We start from the raw sequence: 21,963 nt of genomic DNA, 5'->3' as shown, positions 1-21,963 counted from the left end.
ATGGGGAAGTAGAGTGGGAGACGATGTGTCGGGTTTGGTGGTTGTTTGGTTTGGTTTCACAATGGCAAAACGGCATTGCTTCACCTCAACGTGTGCATATGGAGTATGAGGTTTGTTACCCCGTGCAAGAGGGAAACACGTGCATAGCGCACTGGACGCAGACATGCAGACCATACCACGGCGTGCCATGGCCTGTTTTCCTCCTCGGAGCGTGGCCGGCAGGACAGGGACGACCGAACTGCACCAGGGCGTGCGTCTGCCCGTTCTCTGCCCCGCTGCGTGGCCTGCGGGACGTGGACGCTCGAACTGCGCCAGGGCGTGCGTCGGCCCGTTCTCTGCCCCGCTGCGTGGCGGGAACACTCGAACTGCACCAGGGCGTGCGTCGGCCCGTTCTCTGCCCCGCTGCGTGGCGGGAACACTCGAACTGCACCAGGGCGTGCGTCTGCCCGTTCTCTGCCCCGCTGCATGGCCTGCGGGACGTGGACGCTCCAACTGCACCAGGGCGTGCGGCGGCCCGTTCTCTGCCCCGCTGCGTGGCCTGCGGGACGTGGACGCTCGAACTGCGCCAGGGCGTGCGGTGGCCCGTTCTCTGCCCCGCTGCGTGGCGGGAACACTCGAACTGCACCAGGGCGTGCGTCTGCCCGTTCTCTGCCGCGCTGCATGGCCTGCGGGACGTGGACGCTCGAACTGCGCCAGGGCGTGCGGTGGCCCGTCCTTTGCCTCGCTGCGTGGCGGGAACACTCGAACTGCACCAGGGCGTGCGGTGGCCCGTTCTCTGCCCCGCTGCGTGGCCTGCGGGACGTGGACGCTCGAACTGCGCCAGGGCGTGCGGTGGCCCGTCCTCCGCCTCGCTGCATGGCGGGAACACTCGAACTGCACCAGGCCATGCGTCGGCCCGTTTTCCACCTCGGAGTGTGGCGTGCGGGCCTGTTTTCCTCCTCGGAGTGGGGTGTGCGGGACACCGACGTGCGAACTGCACCACGGCGCGCCCTGGCCCGTTTTCCTCCTCGGAGCGTTGCGCAGACGGGGGAACTGCGTCGGGGCATGTTCTGGCCCGCTTTCTGACTCGCTGTGTGGCGAGCGGGACACAGATGCCTGTATTCTTCCAGGTTGGGCCCCGGCCCGTTTTTTGACAAATCGGGACATTACGAGGCAGCGCGTCACGAGCAATCTCAGACTGTGCTCACCCACCCCACCTCCCTCCATGCTCAGATTGCCTCAAAACAGTGCATCATTTCCGCCAAATAGGATACAGAGTATGACTACGCAGCTACAGAGTGCTCCACATAGTGTGATACTGCTGGGAAGTAGTCCAAGTCAGTGAGGGCAGCCACGCAAACAGGCACCCATGAGGCCCCGAGAACGCAGCTCTGCCTGCCGAATGCTCTGGAGAGGTCGTGGGGTGTCGCGATCGTGCAGGTAGATAGCCTAGAGTCTTTTTGTACAGTAGAATGTATTCAGAGGAAATGAGTGCCAGCGCTAGAGCAAAATTGAGACGAGAGCGTAAGCGGCACGGGCGCCGTATATAAGTTGGGGCGCACCGTGTGTTGAGTTCTCACACTCTCATCCTAACCTCGTCTCGCTCCTTCTCGCTCGTGCTCTCCGCGCATGCTGCACCATCGCCGTCGTTGTAGGGGCGTCGGCGGAGGGTGTGCTGCATCCGCGTGGCCCTGGGTTTGATGAGTCCGGCGCACGGTGTCGTGTACTCGTCCCGGCGTATCTAACGAGCTGTTACAGATGCAAACAAGTCAGCACCCGCAGGGACAAGACGTGGGGCACGAGGTACATACCGGGGCAGTCCTCGTCGTGTGCCTGCTGTCGCTGACGTGTCCGCAGGTGCAGCCACCCGTACGCGGTGTCTCGACGTCGGTCGGCATGTGCACGAGCACGAATACGGTACATTTAGTCGGTTTTGTCGTCTACACAGCGCGCCCACTCACTACAATTCCAGGTTCGGGCAGTGAGGCTGGACGGGCTTGAGGGAGCGGGCGAGGGTTGTGCCATCATGCAGGTGAGGAGGAACGCGGGAGGCCAGTAGTGAAGTCGTGCGTAGCTGTAGCTGAGATATCTGGACGTCCAGTGATGGTGGGGCTGCGCGTACACATCTCCCAGGCCGGATATCGTGAGTTGACTCGTGTGTCTGCACGTGTGCTGCGACTAACGTACCTATCATCAGGTCCCCGGCGCGATTACTGGCCAAGGTAGCGCAATCGGAGGGCATCGCAGTGGGCTAGCGGCGATGCAGCAGGTACGTCCTTCGGCTTGACCTGAGGATTGCGTGAACTCACACCTTTACAGGTAGTACGAGTGTTGAGGGAATTAGAGCGGCCGGCGTTGCAGGAGGCGGGCGGGACGAGGTGAGAGGACGGCAGTTAGGCGCCCGCGGGACGTCGCAGCTCGCACGCGAGGTTGTGCGTGCCGTCCGGACTGGTAGGTCTTGTAGATAGCGGTGTAGTCGTCTTGAATGCCGTAGCAATGATATATGAAGCTGTTAACGGAACTGGACGGGAGTAAGCGGGTGTACAAGGTCGTGAGGTCGTGAGGAGGGTATACCTGGACCCGAGTAGGGAGACTTTCGTTGCATGTAGGGGTACGTTGGGCGTGTGGTAGCGTATGGTAAGTGCGTCGTAGGCCACAGGGGCCGTGTGTACCCCAAGGGTGCGTCGGCGGCCCCTCTGTGCGCGTTTTTGAACGCCTGCGCCGATCGCCGCGATTCCTTCGCGTCCTAAGAGAGTCAGGCGCCCTCTTTCGATCCGCGGCGGTTTCGCGGCAGATCAATAAGGCCGCTGTGCTTCCCGCGGGCACCCCAGCGCGTCCCGCGCGATGCGCATGCGTGTTCCGCGCTGAAAACCGCGGTCCTGCACTCGAATGGACGTCAGCTATGACTCTTGTATTAGTAGCCTGGCCAGGGACGTACTCACTGGCGAGCTACCAAAGAGGGCGGACGGTGGACGCCTATCCGAGCGCAGGAGGCGCGGTCGAGACGGCGCGACGGCGTGCAGTTTGGGGCCGGAGCGGGCTGGAGACGTCGGAGAGAGGGCAGGTGGTCGGCCTTGGACGTCCTGGCGATGTGTGCAGGGTGCAGGGCGGGGGTGGCAGCCGTGGGGCGTGTACTGGCTTGTTGAACGCATCCCTGGGCTCGTTTTCGTCTAGGAGAGCATGCTGGTGGTCTGCCTGTGTGTTGAATGCAAGAGGCGGCGCGATTCGCGCGCGAGGACGGTCCCAGGGAAAGGTGCGCTTGAACGCCTATTGCCTGGCCGGCGAGATCGTCGAGAAGTGTTCGCATCTGTTGAGGGTGGTCTTCTTAGTGAGTCGAATGGATATATCTACCGTATGCACAGCGATGGCGAGCGAGGCGGGCTAGAAATGAAGCTTATGAGCCAGGTTTTGGACGATGGGAGATGAAAGTTAGGCATACAACGAGAGGATCTGTCCGATGGCCGTCCGAGTGCGAGCATATCCGGCGAGGGATACGAGACTGAGGGGACAGCAGGTCGCAGGGTCGCAGGAGGTGCACCAGTGAGAGGCGAGCAAGACGTGAGACTGGTGGAAGTGGGGAGAACGGGCAGCCAAGAGCGAGAGGCGAGGGCGGCAGGGCGAGAGCTGCTTAGTATCCGCGAGCTGAGAGGCAGAAATGGGCGGCAGCAAGAGACGCGTTCTCGAGGGCGCGGTGGGAGAAGCAGAGGCGGAGTGGCGCAGAGACGCGCTCTGCTGATGACGTCGCGCGTGGGTTAGGGTCGCCCGCGTCCGACAATCGCGGAGAGCGCAGAATGCCCTGACCTCGATACCACGTGCGGTCGTTCGACCGCGTCCATCCCTCCATCCCTCCATCGCCTCTCCTCTCCTCTCCCACCACCACCACAGCCCGCACACGACCATGGCAGACGCAAAGGCCCAGAAACGCCAGAAGTTCGAGGACGTCTTCGCCGTGCTCCACGACAAGCTCCTCGTGTACCATACCTCCGCCAGAAGGGCATGCCCCAGGACGCCGTCGACTGGTACTACCGCGTACGCCCTCTCCTCCCCTCTCGCTTGTCTTCCGGCTCCTGCTCGCTTCCCGCCCCCTCGACACTGCTCAGGACGTGTTTGGGCGGGAGCTCCAGGCCGTCGCCAGATCCCTTCCCGATCGCCAGACCGTCCTCCTCTGCGAAAGATGCGCTTGTCCCGCCTCGCTCGGTGCTCGTTCACGTCTCCTCCGCCCGTCTCCTGTCCCCTCCTCTCCCTCTCTGCCTGCCGTCTGTCCCGTACATCTAAATCTAGCAGGCAAATTTGCAGTCCTTCGCGCAGGCTTACGGCCGTATCCATCCTACGCGCATACGGATGCACCAATGGCGAGAACGGCCACTCTTTCGGCCATAACTCAACGGGAACTCGCCGCACACGCCTCAAATTCACAACGAACGACAGCTATCGTCGGACGGTGTCGCCGGTAAGAGCACGAAGACGCCGCGCGACTCCTCTGCATACAGTCCGCCATCCACCTCCGGGCTGTATGTGCCGTCCTCGCGTCGTGTGACGACACCTAGCGTCCGGGATATCTGTAGGAGGCGGTTGATAGAGCCCTGATGCAGCTACTGGTGCGTTACCAAGCCATTCCTGCGCGAACTGCTCTCACAATGTGTATATTACTGCTGCGCCAGCCTATGTCCCCCGTGAACACTTCGCCCCGCCTGTGCCCCTCGACACCCCGCCTTCAAACGCTAGGGTTCGTCGCAGGGTACCCCAATTATGACACCTGTCGACGCACGAAGTCGCCGCGCGTAAACTGCGCCCGCCACGCCTCTCACAGCGAGCGGGCCACCCTGCCGACCTCCGACCGCTCCCAAACCGCATCGCATGCGCTGGCGCATCCCACAACCGGACTTCGAGGTGTAAACCGTCCGTATCCCGCCGTACGTGCATTATCAGCGCGCGCCATCGTGTACTACTCTGACAAACTCGCAATTACAGGGCTCCCGCACACCGAAACTCGTGTGTACCGCCCCGTACGGCTCCATTGCGCCCCAGCTTCTGGATATCACACGCCCAGGACGGGCTCTATTATCTGCCAGGTGTCTGCGCGCGCCGCAAAGGAGCGTGGCGGGCTCGGGAGCAAGGTGTCTGCGCGCGCCGCAAAGGAGCGTGGCGGGCTCGGTGCAGAGCAAGGCCGTCTCGCGCTCCGTGGCCATCTTGCGGTCGTCCCGGTCCGCACCGCAACCCCGTTTTGGGTGTATCACATCGAGCTCGCTTCGGACTCTCGTGCGGTGCGTTTCCAGCCGCTACGCACGCGAACTGCGCTCACGACGTCGCATTTTCAGGTGCCTGTCCCTGCCAACCCTCGCTATTTCGCGATGGCGAGGCTCTGGCCTCGATACTCACGATGGCGGACACTGTGCATGCGAACGCACACGTGGTACGCGCGGCGCTGCAATCCGCGTAGAACGACGCCAGGTCGGGCTCGACCGATTTCAGGGACCGGCCCGCCTTCGCGAAGCCAAAATCGCGCACACCTCTTCGCGTACGTCACGCCCCGCCACGTCGCTTCACACATCGTAGGACGCCCACCCTCTGCACCATGAGGCACGTTCCCCGCCCGCACGTGTGCGAACTGCGCCGGTGATCTCATTTTCTCAGGCCGCCCAGGCCAGAATCGACAATGCCGACGACTTTGCGCGCACACGCCGCCCCGTGGGCCTCCCACAACGCAACGCGGGGGTCTATGCACCAGGACGCACCCGCCCCACGACTTACGGCATGATCGGGGCACAAAGTAGTTCGCTCGTTTCGACCAATTTCATGGGTCGATGGGACCGCGACGCGGCCGAATCGCCCGCCCAGCAGCCGTGCCGCCGCGCACGTACACTTTGCCACACACGGGACGCCGCCTCCGCCGCTCGCAGGCATGTGCGGGGCCGTCGCGCGTTGGCGCCATCGCGGTGGAACCCTCACTGAAGCTGGGCGCGGACGACTTCGCGCACGCACGCCGCACCGCTGGCCTCCCCCAGCGCGACGGCAGGCTCTACGCACCACACCGCACACGCCCCCACTGTCGCGTCGCGATCCGAGAAGAAGTCAATCGTGTCGGCTCAACGCATTTCATGGGCTGGGGGTGGGGCGAACGGATGAGATCGCGTGTTCCGCGCCCATCCCGCTCCCGGGGACCGCGATTCTGCGCAGCTGCACTCCTCAGCACCCGCGGCGACGGCCCCGACGCTTACAGGCGCATCCGCGGAGGTTTGTTCCGGCTCGTCGTCGCAGAGCTTGGGCGCTTATGCCTCGGGAGCGGGCAATGGTGGCGTTGTCGCGCGCCGAAGCCGTGTCTCTCATCTCTACGCGTTGGACGGCACATTTTAAGAATCTGGGGGCATGTACGACACGAGTTTCCGCGCGATACGCACACAATATACGTCATTGCATCGCTTTCGACTGACTTCATCGGCGGCAGCAGGATGATCTCGGCCGTCCCGCGCTCGTATCGCCTCCTACGGCTCCGAAACTCGGTATACGCATTTGCAGACACATCCGCCGTGGCCTCTGCACTGTGCAAGGCCGCACGGCGGCGGCGCGGCGCGGCAGGACCGTACCGCCCGCGCCCAGTGCTGTCCCCTCTGCGCCGCAATGGCTCGCCCCACGTGCTCCAAAACACAACGGCGGGCCGTACGCACTCCGCCGCGCACGCCCCCCGCTCTGCGCCGCGATCCAAGCAAGTCGGCTCGAACGCTCTCAAGGAACCCGCTTGGGCGGCGGCGTGTGGCGGCGTTGTCGTGCAATCGCGATCTGGAGACTCGGGGGTCCAGAGCTAGCTCTGGGAGCAAACTCCGGGGCTCGCGGGGGTCGTAGTGGTCCTAGGCTGCCGAAATCGCGCCTGTGTGGCCTTCTGTGTTGTGCGGTGCTGGTCAAGCGGTCTAAACGCGTCCGCGTCGATGGGTGGTTGCGAAATAGCGAGAGAGGGCGTCGGGAGCCCTTGGGAGCCAAGTCCGAGGCTGGCGGACGTTGTAGGGGTTGCACAACGCCGAAACACGCACCTGCGTACCTGGGACTTGTCCCGCGACGCGGATGGCGTGTGGACGCGGCTGCGCGGCCGCATCGTCGAGAACCCGAGGGGGAGAGTGTCAGAAGCTCGGGACCAGGCCGTGGGAGCGAACCTCGACGTTCGCAGGCATCGCAGAGGTCCTCGGGCTTCGCGAAGGCGGACGTGGGATCTCCGGTGTTGTATCGTACACCGGTAAGGATCGAATGCTCTATTAACAGCAAGGACCCGGACGTACCGGCAGGCGAGCTACCCAAGACAGGGAGCGGCGGGCACCTATCCAAGCGAGGGAGGCGTCGAGCTTGATGCTCCACGAGAGGGCGTCCAGAGCGGGGTACAGACGTCTTGGACGTCGAGAAGGGCCGGGGAGAGGGCCCTGTGCTAGTCCCAGAGCCGTCGCAGTCGACAGAGGGCAAGTAGGGACGTCCTAGGCGTGGTGGTGTCGTCTAGAGGGGCGCTGTATGGCGCCAAGCTTTCTGGCAGGGACGAGGATGCGAGAGAGGGCCGCCGTCGGGTGTGAGCAGCGAGCGCAGCGAGGGAGGAGGCATCCGTGTGGCCGTCCAAGACGGACAAGGCCGCGCAGGAGAGCGGCAGGCGGAGCGAGGGCGGTCAGATCGAGGTCGAGCCTCCGCCTGAGCTCAGACGGTGCAGACTGAGACTAGTACTGAGTTTGGCAGAGTGACGACGCGAGAGCGAGGCAGGACGCGAGAGCGAGGCAGGACGCGAGAGCGAGGCAGGACGCGAGAGAAAGGCACAACGACGTCATTGGCAGACGAGCCCGGGACACGATCGAGATAGACGCCCGGTCGATGCGACCCACGTGGGGCAATCGCTCTTCCGTCCCTGCCTCTTTCTCTCCTGCCTCCTCCTCGTTCTGCCGCTGCTGCTCGCCATGGACGACGTCCTGGTCCTGCCTGAGATCACTGCCGAGGTCACCCAGATTCTCTCCAACCTCGTCCTCGGCGACAGTGCCATCCGCACCAGGCAAGTCCTCCGCTCCGCATCGATCCTCTCCCTCTGCTGAACGCGTCTGCCTCCGCAGTGCAGAGAAGGCGGTCAACGACCGCCTCGAGCAGACCCCGGAGCTCTACCTGCTTGCGATTTCCCAGTTCGCCGCCTCTGCCAACACCAAGCTCGTGAGTTCTACGCATTTCCTTGCCCGTACGCGTCCGACTGCGCCCCCAGATGCGCTCCTTTTCTCTCATCCTCCTCCACCGGCTCCTCTTCCGCCCACCCTCGCCGAACCGCCTCGCGCTCTACGACCAGCTCTCCGTGCCCGCCATCGCGACGCTCGAGCGCATCCTGCTCCACTCGCTCCTCCACGAGCCCGCGCCCGTCGTCCGCAACAAAACCGTGGACACCGACACCGATCTCTCCTTGGCCTCACCACCGCCGACGATTCTAGAGCCACTCTCGTTTTCCATATCCTACGCCCAGTCTTTCTTCCCGAGCCATCTCCGCCACCGCCCGAGACATGTGCGAGTCCAACTCCGCGTTCCCAGCCCAGAATCGGGCGTGCGTATGCATCTCCTCACAGCTCTATGACAGAAGAGGTATGTCCTACACGCGTAGATTGCTTGTGAGCACTGCGAACCACCTCTTTCTCCCCCAGCTCTCGACACGAACTCTCCACTCCCACTCTTCAACTCCCTCACCCATCTCGTCTATCTCACCTCAACTTCTCCGCGCATTCGGGAGATCATGACCATGGATGGCGGTCTCGAACGCCTTGTTCGCATCTTGCACGACTTTTGCATCTCCCCGCCACCGCCGGACAATCCTGCCAGTTTCTACGGTCTATCACCCGCCGGCGTCCATGTGCCCAAGCCTGTTCCGACTCTACTCCCCAAGACTTACGACAAGCACGCCGCGTACCGGTTCTCCCTCGCTTTCCAGTGTATTGTGAACATCGGCGTCCGTGGAAGTGAACCAATCCGCAGTCGCGTCGTCCAGGCCGGAACGCTCGAGGTCGTCGGCTGCATTCTCGAGGCGTGGCTCGCTAGCAAAGGCTTCCCCATCGGCCCCAGCCTTGGCGCCAACGGCATGCCCAGGGAAACAAGGGAGCAGCGTCTCGCGAGACGGCAGGCACAGCTTGAGAACAGGCAACGCGAACAAGCCGCGGCAATAGCGCGCGCGCTCGAGCGACAGCTCGCCGCTGAGCGTGCACTTAGGCCAAACGACGCATCCATCCAATCTATCGACATCTCGCAAGACGTGCGTTATGCTATACAACTCTCTGGCGTCATCGTACTAACTTTATGCAGGAGCCCATGCAGACCGATCAAGCTACCCCCGGCGCTTCTCGCGCACAAGACACCGATACCTCCGCAGATACCTCTACCAACGCCACTCCCAACGGCGGCAATACCCCCACTGGCACCGTCGTCGTCCCCGCCAGGGATCGTAGCGGCACCATCATCGCACGTCCTGTGTGGGATCAGCCCACGAACGCCGGCGGCGCCAACGCACGACGACCACACAGGTCGCGTCTCAACGTGCCTGCGGCCTCAGCGGGTCCATCGACTTCGACATCCGCAGCCAACTCACGACCGGAAACGGAGACAGAGGATGATGGTGACGTCGATATGGATCGCGAGAGCCGCGATGGTGACGCTCCTTCACCATCGCCCGAGCGCCAGCCTTCAGACACAGGCACGATCCGTGCCACTTATTCTCGTCGGGCGGTCGGCATCGTCACTGATGCCGCTGGACCTGCTGGGCCGGGTGCGTCGATGGACATGAACTCCGACCCGCATATCGTGATAAACGATGAGGGTGTCGTTACTGGAGTTGGCGTCGAGGACGGGATCGTCTCCCTTGAAGCCAACAACGACTTTGCAATGGGTGCGCCCCCCGGGGCTCCTGGTGCGATCGATGGACCTCCGGCGCGTGCGGTAGCTGACACGCATGCAGGAGCAGGCGAGCGCACACCGCGCGCCGGGACCGCTAACCTTCCCATGACAGTTGTACGACCCACGATGGCGGGCGCCTTTCTCACTGCCCGCGCCACGGAGCTCCCGAGGCCGACTGAGGGTGCGACGCCGCCCTGCGCGGGTAACGTCCGAGGTGCGAACGCGGGCAACAACGCTGCGACGGCTACGCCTGGCGGCGCCGCGCACCACCACTACCATCACCACCACGCGCGCGAGGCGGAGACGGGACCGTACCGCGATGAGGACGTCCTACTAAGTCTGCAACTCCTGGCTTATCTCAGCAAGTACCCGCATTGCAGGGAAGCTTTCTACACCATGCGCCCCAGCTTCCACCCCGCGACGCTTCAGCTCGCGAGTGAAGGCCGATATGGGCAGGCGTCTTCCAGCAACACCACGAGCGGTGCGTCCACCTCCGCGTCGGCGGCGGCGGCACTGTCGAGTCGTGTTGCACCAGCGGCCAACACGAGCAGCACCACGTCCACTAACAAGGATACGCATCCGTTCGTGAAGGCTTTCAATATCGCGGCCGGACGCGGCAAGGAGAAGGAGAAAGAGCGGACGCCGTCGTCTTCGTCCACTGTGACATCTAGCACCGCCGCGGCAAGCGCCAGCGGCGGCAGCCGTCCAAGGATGACAAACGTGTTCGCATTGGTTGAACGGTTTACATACCGGCACAGCTCGTCGGAGCTCGAGTCGTCGAACCCCCCGCCGAGCCTGCCCCCGGAGATCCAGTACTGGGCAGGTGTTATCATGCGGAACACGTGTCGGAAGGACGACAGTCGCAGGGGCATTCGCGAGTGTGCGAACAGTGAGTCGTTGGCGCGTGATTTCGTGTTCTGTGCGTGCACTGACGGAGCGGTAGTGTTGTGTGGGAAGTGGGAGCGGTTCCCGTGGGAGATCGCGAAGTGCAGGCGATGCAGGAAAGCGAAGTACTGCGGGAAGGAGTGCCAGAGCACGGCGTGGAGCAAGGGCCACCGGTTCTGGTGTAGGGCGAAAGATCCCGAGGAGGACGGCGAGCACCATCACCACCACGGTGAGAGTTCGCGCGGCCCTGCTGGTACTGGCAGACCTCCCCCGACCGCGGTGGCCGCTGTGGCAGCAGCTGTGCACCTGGGGTCAGCGTGATGTCCGGCGGCGGGTGCATCAACGGACACAGTGGGCTCAGACCGGGCGGCGGGCGGGTGCGATGTACATAGCAGGACATGAAATATATTTTGTTTGCTCGCACGAATGTGGACTTTTGCGAGGGTGTGTGCGTGTGTGGCTGTGCGGGGTGTGTGTGGGCGCGCGGCGGGTACGCGAGTGGGTTGTGTGTCGGGAGCAGTGGGGGAGGATGGTGGTGGCGGACCGGTGGGGGGCAGACGGCCATGGCGAAATTGACGGACTCAGAGTGTGCAGAGAGTCTCTATAGGGCTGTGGAGAGGGCAGTGGAGTCTGTAGGGCTGTGGAAGGGGTCTCTACAGGGAGGACTTAGGGAGGGCCAGGGGGAGCACTTCACACAAAGCCAGCGAAGCGCACTTGGGACGTCCAATTTGTATTGCATTTCGTGCTACAGTGCTAGTACAGTACAGGGCGCGAGTCTCAAGCCGGGGCGACAGAATCTACAGGCAGCAGAGAGGGAACAGGCTGCAGAGTGCCCTCCCACCCAAACACCTCCCCAGCCCTCTAGGGGCGCGGAAATTGCGCGACGCGGAGCGAGCTGGCTCGTACTATACGGCCATACATGGACGCGCTGAAATCGCGCCGCGTCGTTACAAATCCATGCGCGAATTCGCGAAGAGGTCAGGGAGAGGCCGTGAGAACAGACTCCGCCCGGACTCTCTCCTCGCGCCGCGAGTACGCGTCCGGGCGCGCCGAAACTGCGCGTGCGTGGAGCGCAGAGTCCCTTCATCCTGGGGAATCCGGATGGAGGTCGCTGCGTGGCCGCGCTTTCGAGAAATCGTGAGGAGAGGGGCCCGAGATGACTGTAAGCGTCAAGTTCGGAGCTCAAGTGCTTCGTAGGCGTCCAGGGGCGCTGCTGCATTGCCGCTCTGCGTGTGAGGGAGAGTCAAACTCTCGGAAATGGCCATACAGCCGAATTCGGCGCCGAGCGCGTCGTAGGCCTCCGGGACATCGAAGTCGGTCAGGCCGTCCTGTAGAGTCGTCTGATGCGCTCCGAGGTGGTTGAGCGGCCGCCACTTACCCATGACAGGTCCTGTGAGCGATACACGAGTGAATCGCGCCGATTGGAGTGGTCGGAAGCCGGCGAGTGGGTCCGCGAGGTAGGTCGTCAGATAGGCGCCCATACGACGTCGCAGTGCGCGGACGTCCGCGCGGAGGATGTCGCAGCTGATAGGGCTCCTGGATGCTCTTGTAGCGGTCGTAGTGCATCGTAGTAATGGAATATGTTGTCCCTGAACGAAACAGGCCTAAATTAGTGAGTGCACAAGGAGGGGAGATAAGCAGGGCGTGTACCTGGGTCAACATCATAAAGAAGCGGCTTGCAACGGCCTTGGGGCGTGTGCGACGTCATGGGGGACGTGTAGGATCGTCTTGCATGCGTGTATGTGCGTGGGGTGGGCGTTCGCAGTCGTAGGCGTGGGGAGGAGAGCCTGCACAGAAGTCAGCACATATCCCTCGAGAGCGACAGAGTGCTCACCGGGTCTGTACGCAGGCTGCATGCCCGACGAGGTGTGTGCTGACTGTGTCGTCGAGCGTCGCAGCAGTCCATGCCAGCAGCGCAGATCGCGAGTCGGCGGTGGACACCATGCCGAGCCCCGGATGCGCGTTTGCGAACGGATGCACGTATCGACCTCGTTCTTTCGGAATCCTGCAGACGTGAGGGCACTCAGTCGATCCAGGGACGTTGCGCGCGAGGCCAGTACTTGCGTGTTCTTCCCGCTCGTGGCGCGTCGCGGGGCGCGGAGTCGAGTCCTGCGTGATGCGCATAAGAGTTGCGGCTCCAAACGCCGTCGTCGCACTAGGATAGAGGTCAGGATGGAATGGTCTATTAACAGCAAGGGCCCGGACGTACCGGCTGGAGAGCTGCCCAAGGGAGGAAGCTTCGGGCGCCTATCCGAGCGAGGGAGGCGTCGGACTTGTGCTCCCTAGTTGGACGCCCAGAGCGGGATATGTGCGTCCAGGGCGTCCAGGAAGTCGCATAGAACGAGTTTTGTAGCTTCTGAGAGTGCCGGGCGCATGGGGAGGGTCCAGGGCGAGGGAGAGGAACGTGTAGAGGCCCCAGGGCGGCTGCAGGCCAGCGGGGACTGGATGGAGGTCCAGGGCGTAGTTTGTCGTCGAGATATGGCGCTGTATGTCGCCAAGTGGCGTTCCAGTTGTCAAGAGCGTCAGAGACTGGAGAGAGGAGGGCAAGGGCGGCCAGAGTCGACGAGCAAGCGAGCTCAGGACGCGGCGAGAGGGAACACGAGCACAGAGGCTCAATGATTGGTTCCGAGGCCGTCTAGGACGCGCGAGGTCTCGCAGCGCCCGCGCGTGCAAGCACGCCAATGTCTCTGCGCTGGGGCAACGTATGCAAGTCTACCGGCATGCTCGGGTGCGGTGTCATGCTCGTCGACGTCCAGCGGTGTCGGCCGCGCGCGTAGACCTCTCCTGGTCGCGGAATACGGTCCCCGGTGAGCTGTATTGCAAATTTCTGCATTTGCGTCTAATAACGTACCCGTTTACAGCTCGTTCGGGCATACAGCTCATTCGGGCATTTTCTGGCCGAGGGAGGCCAATTGGAGGAGGTCGAGGGTGGCTGGGGTGCCAAAACGGCGATGCAGCCGGTAAGTTCATTGTTATAAGCCAAGACTTGCGCTAACTCACCTCGTACTGGGTTGTACAAGCGGGACGCGCAAGAAGTGCGGTGTCCGGCGTGGATGGAGGCCGGCGGGAGGGAGTTGTAGCGTGGGCGGCAGATAGGCGCGCATAGGAGGTCGCGCGCGACGCCCCGGCCCGTAGCCTTGATAAATGGTCTTGTAGTATTGGTAGTGTTGTTTCAATGATATACATCGTTTCTGAGAAGATACAGCGTGAATTAGGGGCTATATGAAGGTGTTAGGCAGGGAGGAGGGCTTACCTAGTGCCCTGCGTGTACTTAGTCGTCCGCGGCGGCTTTATGTCGAAGGCGACACTTTGGCGGGGCTCGGGGAGCCTCTCGGGGGTGTGTGTACACGTGTGGGACGTGCGTGCGGTCGTTGCGCAGCGCCGCGGCATCGCCGTCCTGTTTTTGCGCGTTTTTGAATGACCGCGCCGATCACCCTGGGTCCTGGGATGGTGCTCCATGGACCGGGCCTCCTTCACAATATCGACGTTTCGAAGCAGGTTAGTACGCACCTTCGTCTTCCGACATGGAGCACGGCGCAGATGCCGCGTCGCGTCTTGTACGATGCGCAGGCACGTTCCGGCTGCGAGCTGCAAATCTGGGCTCGGGCAGATTTCAGCAGCAGATCCTGTATTAGTAGCATCGGCGCAGGCGTACCCGTTGAGGAGCTGCCCAAGAGGGCGCAAGATGGGCGCTTATGTGAGTTGGGACAGCGCGGGGCGGGATGTCGACAGCGGATACGTCGTCGAGGCCGAGGGTGCTGCCAACGAGGTGGTTGTGTTGTGAGGAGGGCGAGGAAGTAGGCGGTGCGGTGGCCCCAGAGCAGCCGTGGTGGAGACTGGCAAGGAGGTGGACGAGCAGGTGCTTGCAGAGTCCGTGCCGCCATGCGAAAGTGGCGGGCTTCGCCGAGTGCGCGGACGCACACACACCTCTGTGGCGAGCCCATCGTCCTCGTCGTCCGCGACGGAATGCACGGCGGCGTTGCGGGCATACACGAGAGGTACAAATCGCTACAAGGGCGAATGTCAGCGAACATGGCCGTACGAGCACAATGGGGCACTTACAAGACCGTGCGGGGTGTTCACCGCGTACCACGCATGCGGACCCGGCTGTGCGGTACCTCGTGAGTTGAATATGCGATATCCATAGTCAAGGAAGCTAACATACCCTCTTCTCTGTTGTTCGCGCAATCCCTGGTCGAGGTAAGACTTTTGCAGGTGATCGGGGAGGGCTAGGTGGTCCTAGCCGGCGATCTATTCAGTGAGTCCGCCGTTTCGCGACGAGAAGCTTACAACATAACCTCTCTTAGTATCGTACAGCCCAATCGCGCAAGATTGCAACATCGAATAGGCGCACATAGTACGCAGCACATCGCAGACCACCTCGTGCGCGACGTCGCGGTCCGTACTCCTTGTAGTAGTCCTTGTAGGATTTGTATAGTTTCTTGGTTATCAAATATCTTGTTCCGGACATAAAACGGCCGGATTAGCGTGTGTATGCAGCTTCGAGACCAGCCGGTGCAGCTGCTTACTTGACCAAACTGTAAGTCTGCGGTCTGTGGCAGCTCGACGTCGAAGGCAGCGACTTCTGGGGCTGCTAGGGAGTGTCTTGCGAGTGTCCAAATATGTGCTATGCACGTCAACGGCCTGTGGGGCCGTCCGCGCTGTGGCGACCTGCCGATGCGCGTTTTTGAACGCCCGGCCCGATCGTCCTGGCTCCTTCGGGCCTGCGAAACGAGCTGGATCTCGTCTGATTTATTGACGTTCTGGGGTGGATAAGAACGCACCGTCGTTTTCCCGCGCGGAGCATTCCGCGGACGCGGACGCACGTTGCCCAGGCCTGTCCCGGCTGCAGACGGCGTATCTGCGCTCGCATAGAAGTCAGCAACAAATCGTGCATTAGTAGACAGCGCACAGACGTACCCGTTGGCGAGTTGCCTAAGAGGGCGCGGAGTGGGCACGTATCGGGCCGAGAGAGCGTCTACTTGGTTCTTGCTCAAAGGCCGGCCGGGGTGCGATGTGGACGGCGGAGACGTCCCCGAGACCGAGGTGTGCTGCCCGGGAGGGGCTGGTGGTGCGGGGAGGGGTGCAGAGCGAAGGGCGAGGCATGCGCAGGAGCCGATTGCGGCCGTGTGCAAGCTCCGTCGTCCATGTCGTCCTCGCAGGTCTGCACGTCAGACTGTGCATCACCGTGGACGTGCACGAGATGTGTGGAGAGCTGCGGACGCGGCGGGGTCAGCGGACGCGGCGGAACATGTGCGATACGGGGCACGTACGAGTCTGCGCGGCGTGATTCACGGTGCAGCGTCGATGGCGGACGTCGGGATACCGTTCCCGACCTCGCATGGGGCGAATCGCAGCCGCACGTGGCCATCTTGCACGGCTGGAGGGGAGAGATGCGAACGGGGCGCCTATTGCATTGAAGGCGAGATCGCGGAGAACTTTTGGCATCCTTCGACGGCGGGCTTGGGAGCGGGTGGGATGGATACCTGTGGGAATGGTCAGCCATCCAGTGCAATTGCGGGCGAAACGGACGAGACCTGGCACAAACCGGGCGGAATTGGGGGAAAGGGTGGGTTGAGATTGGTGTGCAATCGCCCGAAAGTGGACGCATGCGGAAGAGAGATACTGCGCGAGTGTAATGCACGCAATACGAAGGGCGAAGAGGGCAAGACAGGCGCGTGAGGGGAGGGTCTATCGCGTGGGGCACACAGACATGGCGGAGTCTCTCCGCAGAAACGGCCCAGCGGGGTGCAGGAGAATGGGCTATGGGCGGTGGCGAAGTGGCAAAGCTGAGGTACGAAAAGTGCGATGGGAGTCGACACAACAGGGACGGGGCTGACAGCCTGCAGAGGACAGCAGTGAGCACACACAGCGACAGAGGGCTCACGGAGTCTGTGTGCGGGCTGCATGCCCAACGATGCCTGTCCTTGCTGTGTCGTCGAGCCTCGCAGCCGTCCACGCCGGCCGTGCAGATTGCAAGTTGGCGATGAGGGCAGCGGCCGGCCCCCGGTGCGCGTTTCTGAACGGCGGGCCTGATTGCCGCCGTTTCTTCGGGGATCCTACAAACGTGCGGACTGTCATCTTATTATTGAGCGTTTCGTACACAGTTAGAACATACTGTGGTCTTCCCGCGGGTCCGCGCCGCACACCCGATGTGGCATCTTGCACGACCCGTGAGGTTGTCCGGTGAGAAACGGCGTGTTTGTGCTGGGAGGGCAGTCAGTGTCGAATCATGTATTAGTGGAATGGGCCAGAGCGTACCCGTTGAGGAGCTGCCCAAGGGGGCATCGAGCGGCGGGCGCCTATCTGCGGTGGGGAGCGGCCGCGGAGAGCGCGAGCGTGCCCGCCGAGTGTGTACATGAGCTGTGTGCGTGGTGTGTGCTTGGTGGCTGTGGTGTCGTGCATCGTCGTGGGCCATGGCGGCAGTGGGCATCGAGAGAGGTGCGCCGCGGCCGCGGTCGAGGCGCATTTTTGAACGGCGGGGAGGATCACAGCCGTTCATTCGGGGATCCTACAAATGTGCGGGCTCTCATCTGATTCGCGGGCATTTCGTACGAGGTTAGTACGTACCGTGTGCCTCCCGCCCATGGCGTGTTGTCGCGCCCGGCGCGATGCACGTGAGTGGCCTGGCTGGACACGGCGTCGTTGGGCTGGGATCGAGGTCAGGATCGAACGGTGTATCGGTAGAAACGGCCAGAACGTACTTATTGATGAGCTGCACAAGGGAGGGAGCGGCATGCGCCTGTTTTGTGCGAGGGCGCGTCGAGCTTGTGCACCGTAGATGCCGCACCGGGGGTGTCGAGGGCGAGCTGTAGGCATCCAGGATGTCGTCTGGAATGAGCAGTGATTCCCCTGGAAGTGCCGGGGCATGAGGAGGGTCCAGCGCGAGCAGAGGCTCCGTGTTATCGTCTAGATGGGGCCCTGCATGTCGCCCAGTGTGCTGCCAGTGTCAAAAAGCGTCGAGGATGTAGGGGATGGCTGCAGTCGAGCCTGAGTCGACGAGCAAGTGCGCACCAGGCACAGCGAGGAAAGAAACAGTGGTGTGACTGTCCGGGACGTGCAGGAGAGCTGCCGGTGGCGGTCAGATTGAGGTCGAGCTTGTACAGTAGGTTCTGGATCGCTAACAAGTGCTCCAGCCTTTTCTTGCACGCAGAACGTGCTCTGCAGACTTGAAGGAGCACGCATGCAGCAGGTGGACGAGAGGCAAGACAGCCTGGGAGGGTGCGGAGGTCAGAGCGCGTGCGCGGACTTGCAGGAACGCGGACTCACCTCGATCGCAGTGCAGGAACGCGGCAGAGACGGGCAGGGGCAGCCGCAGACTGTCGAGGGAGACCAGCAAGCAGAGAGGTCGCAGAGAGGACATCGAGGCGGTAGAGAGCAGGATCTAAGCGAGTGCGCGATCACAGCGATTGCGCAACCCTAACCCTGCCGTGCGCCCACGCCGCCGCCGCACCGTCGACTACGACTGGGGTGATCGCTCTTGCGGGCATTCGGGGTCGCTGTCGCCATGTCGGGTGTCAGCAAGTACTGTCGATGACCGAGGAGCCGGGAGCTGTGAGCGGACAAGGGCGGAGAGGCGAGGGACTCTGCGTGTGGAGGGAGGAGGGGAAATCCACCCCAACTTCGAAATGCACACTTGGGACGGCCAGCTCCCATCGTATTCTGTGCTAACGTAGTCGTACTGTACAGGGTAGAATCGCCAGGCCGGGGCGTCCAAAACTGCGACCTACAGAAGGGGAACATGTCCCCGGGGAGCCCACACTCACACTCCTCCCGCGCGCTCTCAGGACGCCGAAACCGCGTAAAACAACGCGCACTGTATCGTACTGTGTCCAGGGCACCGCGTGCGCCCCTGCGCCGCGCGCGTCATCGCGAAACCGTGCGGAAATCGTCCAAAGGCCAGGGGAGCCGGGGGGAGCACCGTCCTGCCGGCCTCTCCCCTCGCACGCCGTGCAGGCGTCCTGGCGCGTCCAAATCGCACACGGACATCGCCCTGTGCTGGGGTGTTCTGGGGAGGGCGGCTCAAGGCGGCTGGGTAGGCGCATTGGCGCGAAATCGCACACGGGAGACTCGGTGCCCGGGCAAGTCCAGCCGCCGAGGTCGTCGCCGCGGTCGGTTCTGCGCGGAACTTCGCTCATCGGTGCCGTAGGATAGTACCGTTCCGTACGTGTCGTCTCTCGCCGCTGCGACGTCGCGTTCTGGCGGAATCGAGAGTGGAGTGGTCAAAGGGCGCCTAAAGTAGCTCTTGGGGCCAGGTTCGCCGCTCGAGCGCGATGCAGAGCCCGTGTCGCTCCCGAACTTTGTGTGCATGGAGCACAGGCTCGTACCGTTCAGGACGCGTCAAAACGAGGCGGCGGCGACCTCGCGTTCTGGCGGAATTGAGGGCCGGAGCCTCGGGACCACCCAAATGGCTGTTGCAGCCAAGTCCAGCCCCAGCCCCTCGCGGACGCCCTGGTCGCGTGCCCGTGTCGCCTAGCGTTGTGGATTATTGTACAGATCGATGATATGCGGCTGTGCCATCCCGGACCCGCGGAATCCAGAGACGCAGAGCAGGGGGCCTCCAAGTGGCTGTGGGCCCCGAGTGAGCTCCGGAGGCCGTGTGGCACTGGAAATGCGCCCGCAGATGGCCCTGAGCTGTGTAGTGCGGGGGCGCTGCAAAATGCGTGCGCGTCGTCGCGGAATTGAAAGTTGGAGGATCGAGGGGCCATAACTGGGTGTGGGAGACAGATCCAACGCTCTAGCGCGTCGCAGACGTTGTATCGACCCGGGACTTCGCATGCAGGTACCTGAGTATCGTACCGTTCCGTATGCGCTGTCTCGAAGCGGCTGCGGAGGGGCGGAATCGAGACCGGCAGTCGAGGGAGGCGCTCAGAGCAGCTGCTGGAGCCGTACCGAGTCCCGAGCGTGTTGCAGATGCCCTGGGACGCCTGAATCGCGCGAGGAGTACGTAGAAAGTCCTAGGACGCCGGAAAAGGAAGCGAGACACGGCGGAATTGTGTTGTCGTCACGGAATCGAAGAAGAGAGTGTTGAGATCTGGAGAGAAGGTTGTGGGAGCCGAGGCCGCCGCCGGGCCGTTCGCAAGAGTGGTGGGGTGCCAAGATCGCGTACGCGATGTGCCAAGAGCCGTACCGTGTGATAGAGAGAGGACAAAGAGAGCTGCAGCACGGCGGTCTCGCAAGAGGAGGTTGTGAGCAGCCCGGGGAGACAAGTGCACTCGGGCTGGCTTTCGGTGGCTGCCGGGCACGTCAGAGAGATCAAATCACACAAAAAACACGTGCCGTACCGTTGGAATTCATTACAGAGCTCGTATGCGCAACCACGAGCCTCTGGGCGCCGTTCGAGGCCGCCGCGCGGCCGCACAAGCCATGGTGGGACACAAGCGCATATTAGCGCCCACGCTGGAGGATGTGGTTCCCAATGGCGGTGGGGGATGGCACCAGCGGTCGGAGAGGGCGCGGATGGCTCAGGAAGCGGGGATGGGCCTGCTGGTATGCCCGCACACAAACGCATGAGTGGCCCGCGGCGGTGGCATCAAGAACGACCCAGGGCCCCAGGCGAGGGCTCCGGGATGGTGCAGCAGGCTGGGTGGGCAGGGAAGAGTGAGGTGGGGTGGGCATAGAGGGTGCAATGGTGCGATCGTGGTCCTGGTCGTGGACATGAGTGCGGGCGCAAGTGTGGACTGGAGGATGGGGGTGCTGGGGGTGTGTGCCGGAAGCAGAGCGGGAGGATGGGATGGCCGGCCAGGCCGGCCTTAACCTGGCACGTCCGAGAAGCTCATACTCTCACTCGGCGAGGCCAGAGCAAGGCGGGAGCATCCTCTCGCGTGCTAGGGGACAGTGGCATAGGCGCAGCGCAGGCAATATGGCCTGGAAGGAGGAGGAAGAGGAGAAGGCGCCAGCACTGCGGTGCCCGCCTGTTGGCGCTGGCCCGGCTTCCTCGGTGTTCTCGGCCTCGACCACCGGCCCGAGCCCACGTGGCTGTGCTAGCGTGGCCTCGGGCGGCTGTGGCCGGCCTCTGTGCGTTCTGCTGGCACCCCACCACCCTCCTTCTCTGCGCGGCCACCCCCGGAGAAGCTCCCAATATCCCCGGAGAAGTCCCTGTGCTTCGCGAATCCCCCTTGCACCTTACAGTGAGTTAAATTGTGATTTTAATAAGTTAATTCTTACCTGATTTCTCCGGCCAGCTGCAGCATCTTTTGAGTAGGCTCGATGTTCTGCAGAACTCGGTGCAGCAGACTCACAGGAGTGCTTTACTCAGGTTCATTGCCGCCCTAACCGTAGTCATACATCTCCATGGGACGGAGAAGCGCAAAGAACTCAAAGAATGCTGCGGTGAGTGATCCGCCCGCTGTCCAGCATGCCTGGCACAAGATTTTGCAGGCCATCGCTACCAGGCCCTTTCTGCTTGACCATATTGCGCGCTGTCTCTTCCCGGACAGCCGCAATCTGGTCACAGAAAACCTATGGGAGCTGGCCAACAAATACCTACCTGTGCCTCCGTCTCCACACTGTGATATCTTCTCCGACTTTCTTGCCCAGTGCTCCCGCTCTGGTGGATGCGTGCCCAAGGAAGTCGGGAAAGCTGCCGCAGACTTCCGCGCTGCAAGGGCCCAATACCAGAGGCTGCGGAAGTCGGTGGTGCACCAGTGCCGCTTGGACATCACGGGGAGCTCCGATGCGGACGTGCAGAAGCGTAGCGCGTTCCTGGCGAAGTGCAAGCGGGTCACAGTGGAGAAGCATGCTACTCCCTATCCGCCGCCTCAGCATTGGGTGGCAGAGGGTCCCAAGGCGTACTTCAAATGGAAGACGTGGTGTAGCAGTCATAAGCTGCACGACAAGCGCGAGGGGCATTGGCCAGTCCACCGCTTATGCAAGGACAAGCTCGCCTATGTTGCAGAGGCCGACGAGAGTGTTCTATTCTATGACCCGGATGGAAACCTTGTCGGCTTCGTGATACGCGACTTCTGCGCCAACCAGAAGATTGTCGACACCATTGCGGAGGATGTGGCCATGGGTTGTTCTTATAAAAAGAACGTCAGGGTGTGTTTTGCATATTTTTCATTATGACCGCAACATTCAGTATTTTTGCAGAAGGACGATGTTGGACACATAGCCCATAGCGGCTTCACATCGGGCAACCGCAAGGATCCGCAGGGTTTTGGCTGGGCTCGCAATCTGTGCCGTGCTGCACAACGCAATGACCCTGCTTTCATCGAA

General features: G+C 62.5%; 4 protein-coding genes across 4 annotated transcripts; 3 read left to right on the top strand and 1 right to left on the bottom strand.

The window, feature by feature from the left end:
• Window positions 1-3,877: 3,877 nt before the first annotated feature.
• TRAVEDRAFT_54549 (uncharacterized protein) lies at window positions 3,878-5,419 on the top strand (the record flags this gene model as incomplete). The annotated part of the gene is made up of 4 exons (XM_008047468.1): window positions 3,878-4,008; window positions 4,951-4,971; window positions 5,030-5,238; window positions 5,298-5,419. 4 exons carry the CDS (start codon window positions 3,878-3,880, stop codon window positions 5,417-5,419), a joined length of 483 nt encoding a protein of 160 aa, XP_008045659.1.
• A 3,064-nt stretch (window positions 5,420-8,483) lies between these two features.
• Window positions 8,484-10,962, top strand: TRAVEDRAFT_107632 (uncharacterized protein; the record flags this gene model as incomplete). Its single annotated transcript, XM_008047467.1, has 6 exons — window positions 8,484-8,562; window positions 8,622-9,227; window positions 9,323-10,346; window positions 10,413-10,508; window positions 10,548-10,750; window positions 10,805-10,962. Coding segments are annotated over 6 exons (2,166 nt in total), but the record flags the coding sequence as incomplete, so codon positions are not given.
• A 953-nt stretch (window positions 10,963-11,915) lies between these two features.
• TRAVEDRAFT_54547 (uncharacterized protein) lies at window positions 11,916-18,109 on the bottom strand (the record flags this gene model as incomplete). Its single annotated transcript, XM_008047466.1, has 14 exons — window positions 11,916-12,074; window positions 12,125-12,136; window positions 12,625-12,901; window positions 12,956-12,993; window positions 14,257-14,334; window positions 14,402-14,608; window positions 14,674-14,754; window positions 14,809-14,853; window positions 14,912-14,937; window positions 15,531-15,607; window positions 15,667-15,681; window positions 17,451-17,667; window positions 17,761-17,814; window positions 17,872-18,109. The coding sequence occupies 14 exons, from the start codon at window positions 18,107-18,109 to the stop codon at window positions 11,916-11,918; spliced, it is 1,524 nt and encodes a 507-aa protein (XP_008045657.1).
• Window positions 18,110-21,039: 2,930 nt separating this feature from the next.
• Window positions 21,040-21,813, top strand: TRAVEDRAFT_54546 (uncharacterized protein; the record flags this gene model as incomplete). The annotated part of the gene is made up of 1 exon (XM_008047465.1): window positions 21,040-21,813. The coding sequence occupies one exon, from the start codon at window positions 21,040-21,042 to the stop codon at window positions 21,811-21,813; it is 774 nt and encodes a 257-aa protein (XP_008045656.1).
• Window positions 21,814-21,963: the final 150 nt, after the last annotated feature.

The sequence above is a fragment of the Trametes versicolor genome (genome assembly GCF_000271585.1).
Source record: "Trametes versicolor FP-101664 SS1 unplaced genomic scaffold TRAVEscaffold_20, whole genome shotgun sequence".
NCBI classification, from domain to species: Eukaryota; Fungi; Basidiomycota; class Agaricomycetes; order Polyporales; family Polyporaceae; genus Trametes; species Trametes versicolor.
Note: the sequence above shows the minus strand (reverse complement) of the source record. Positions and strands in the feature narration are given on the sequence as shown.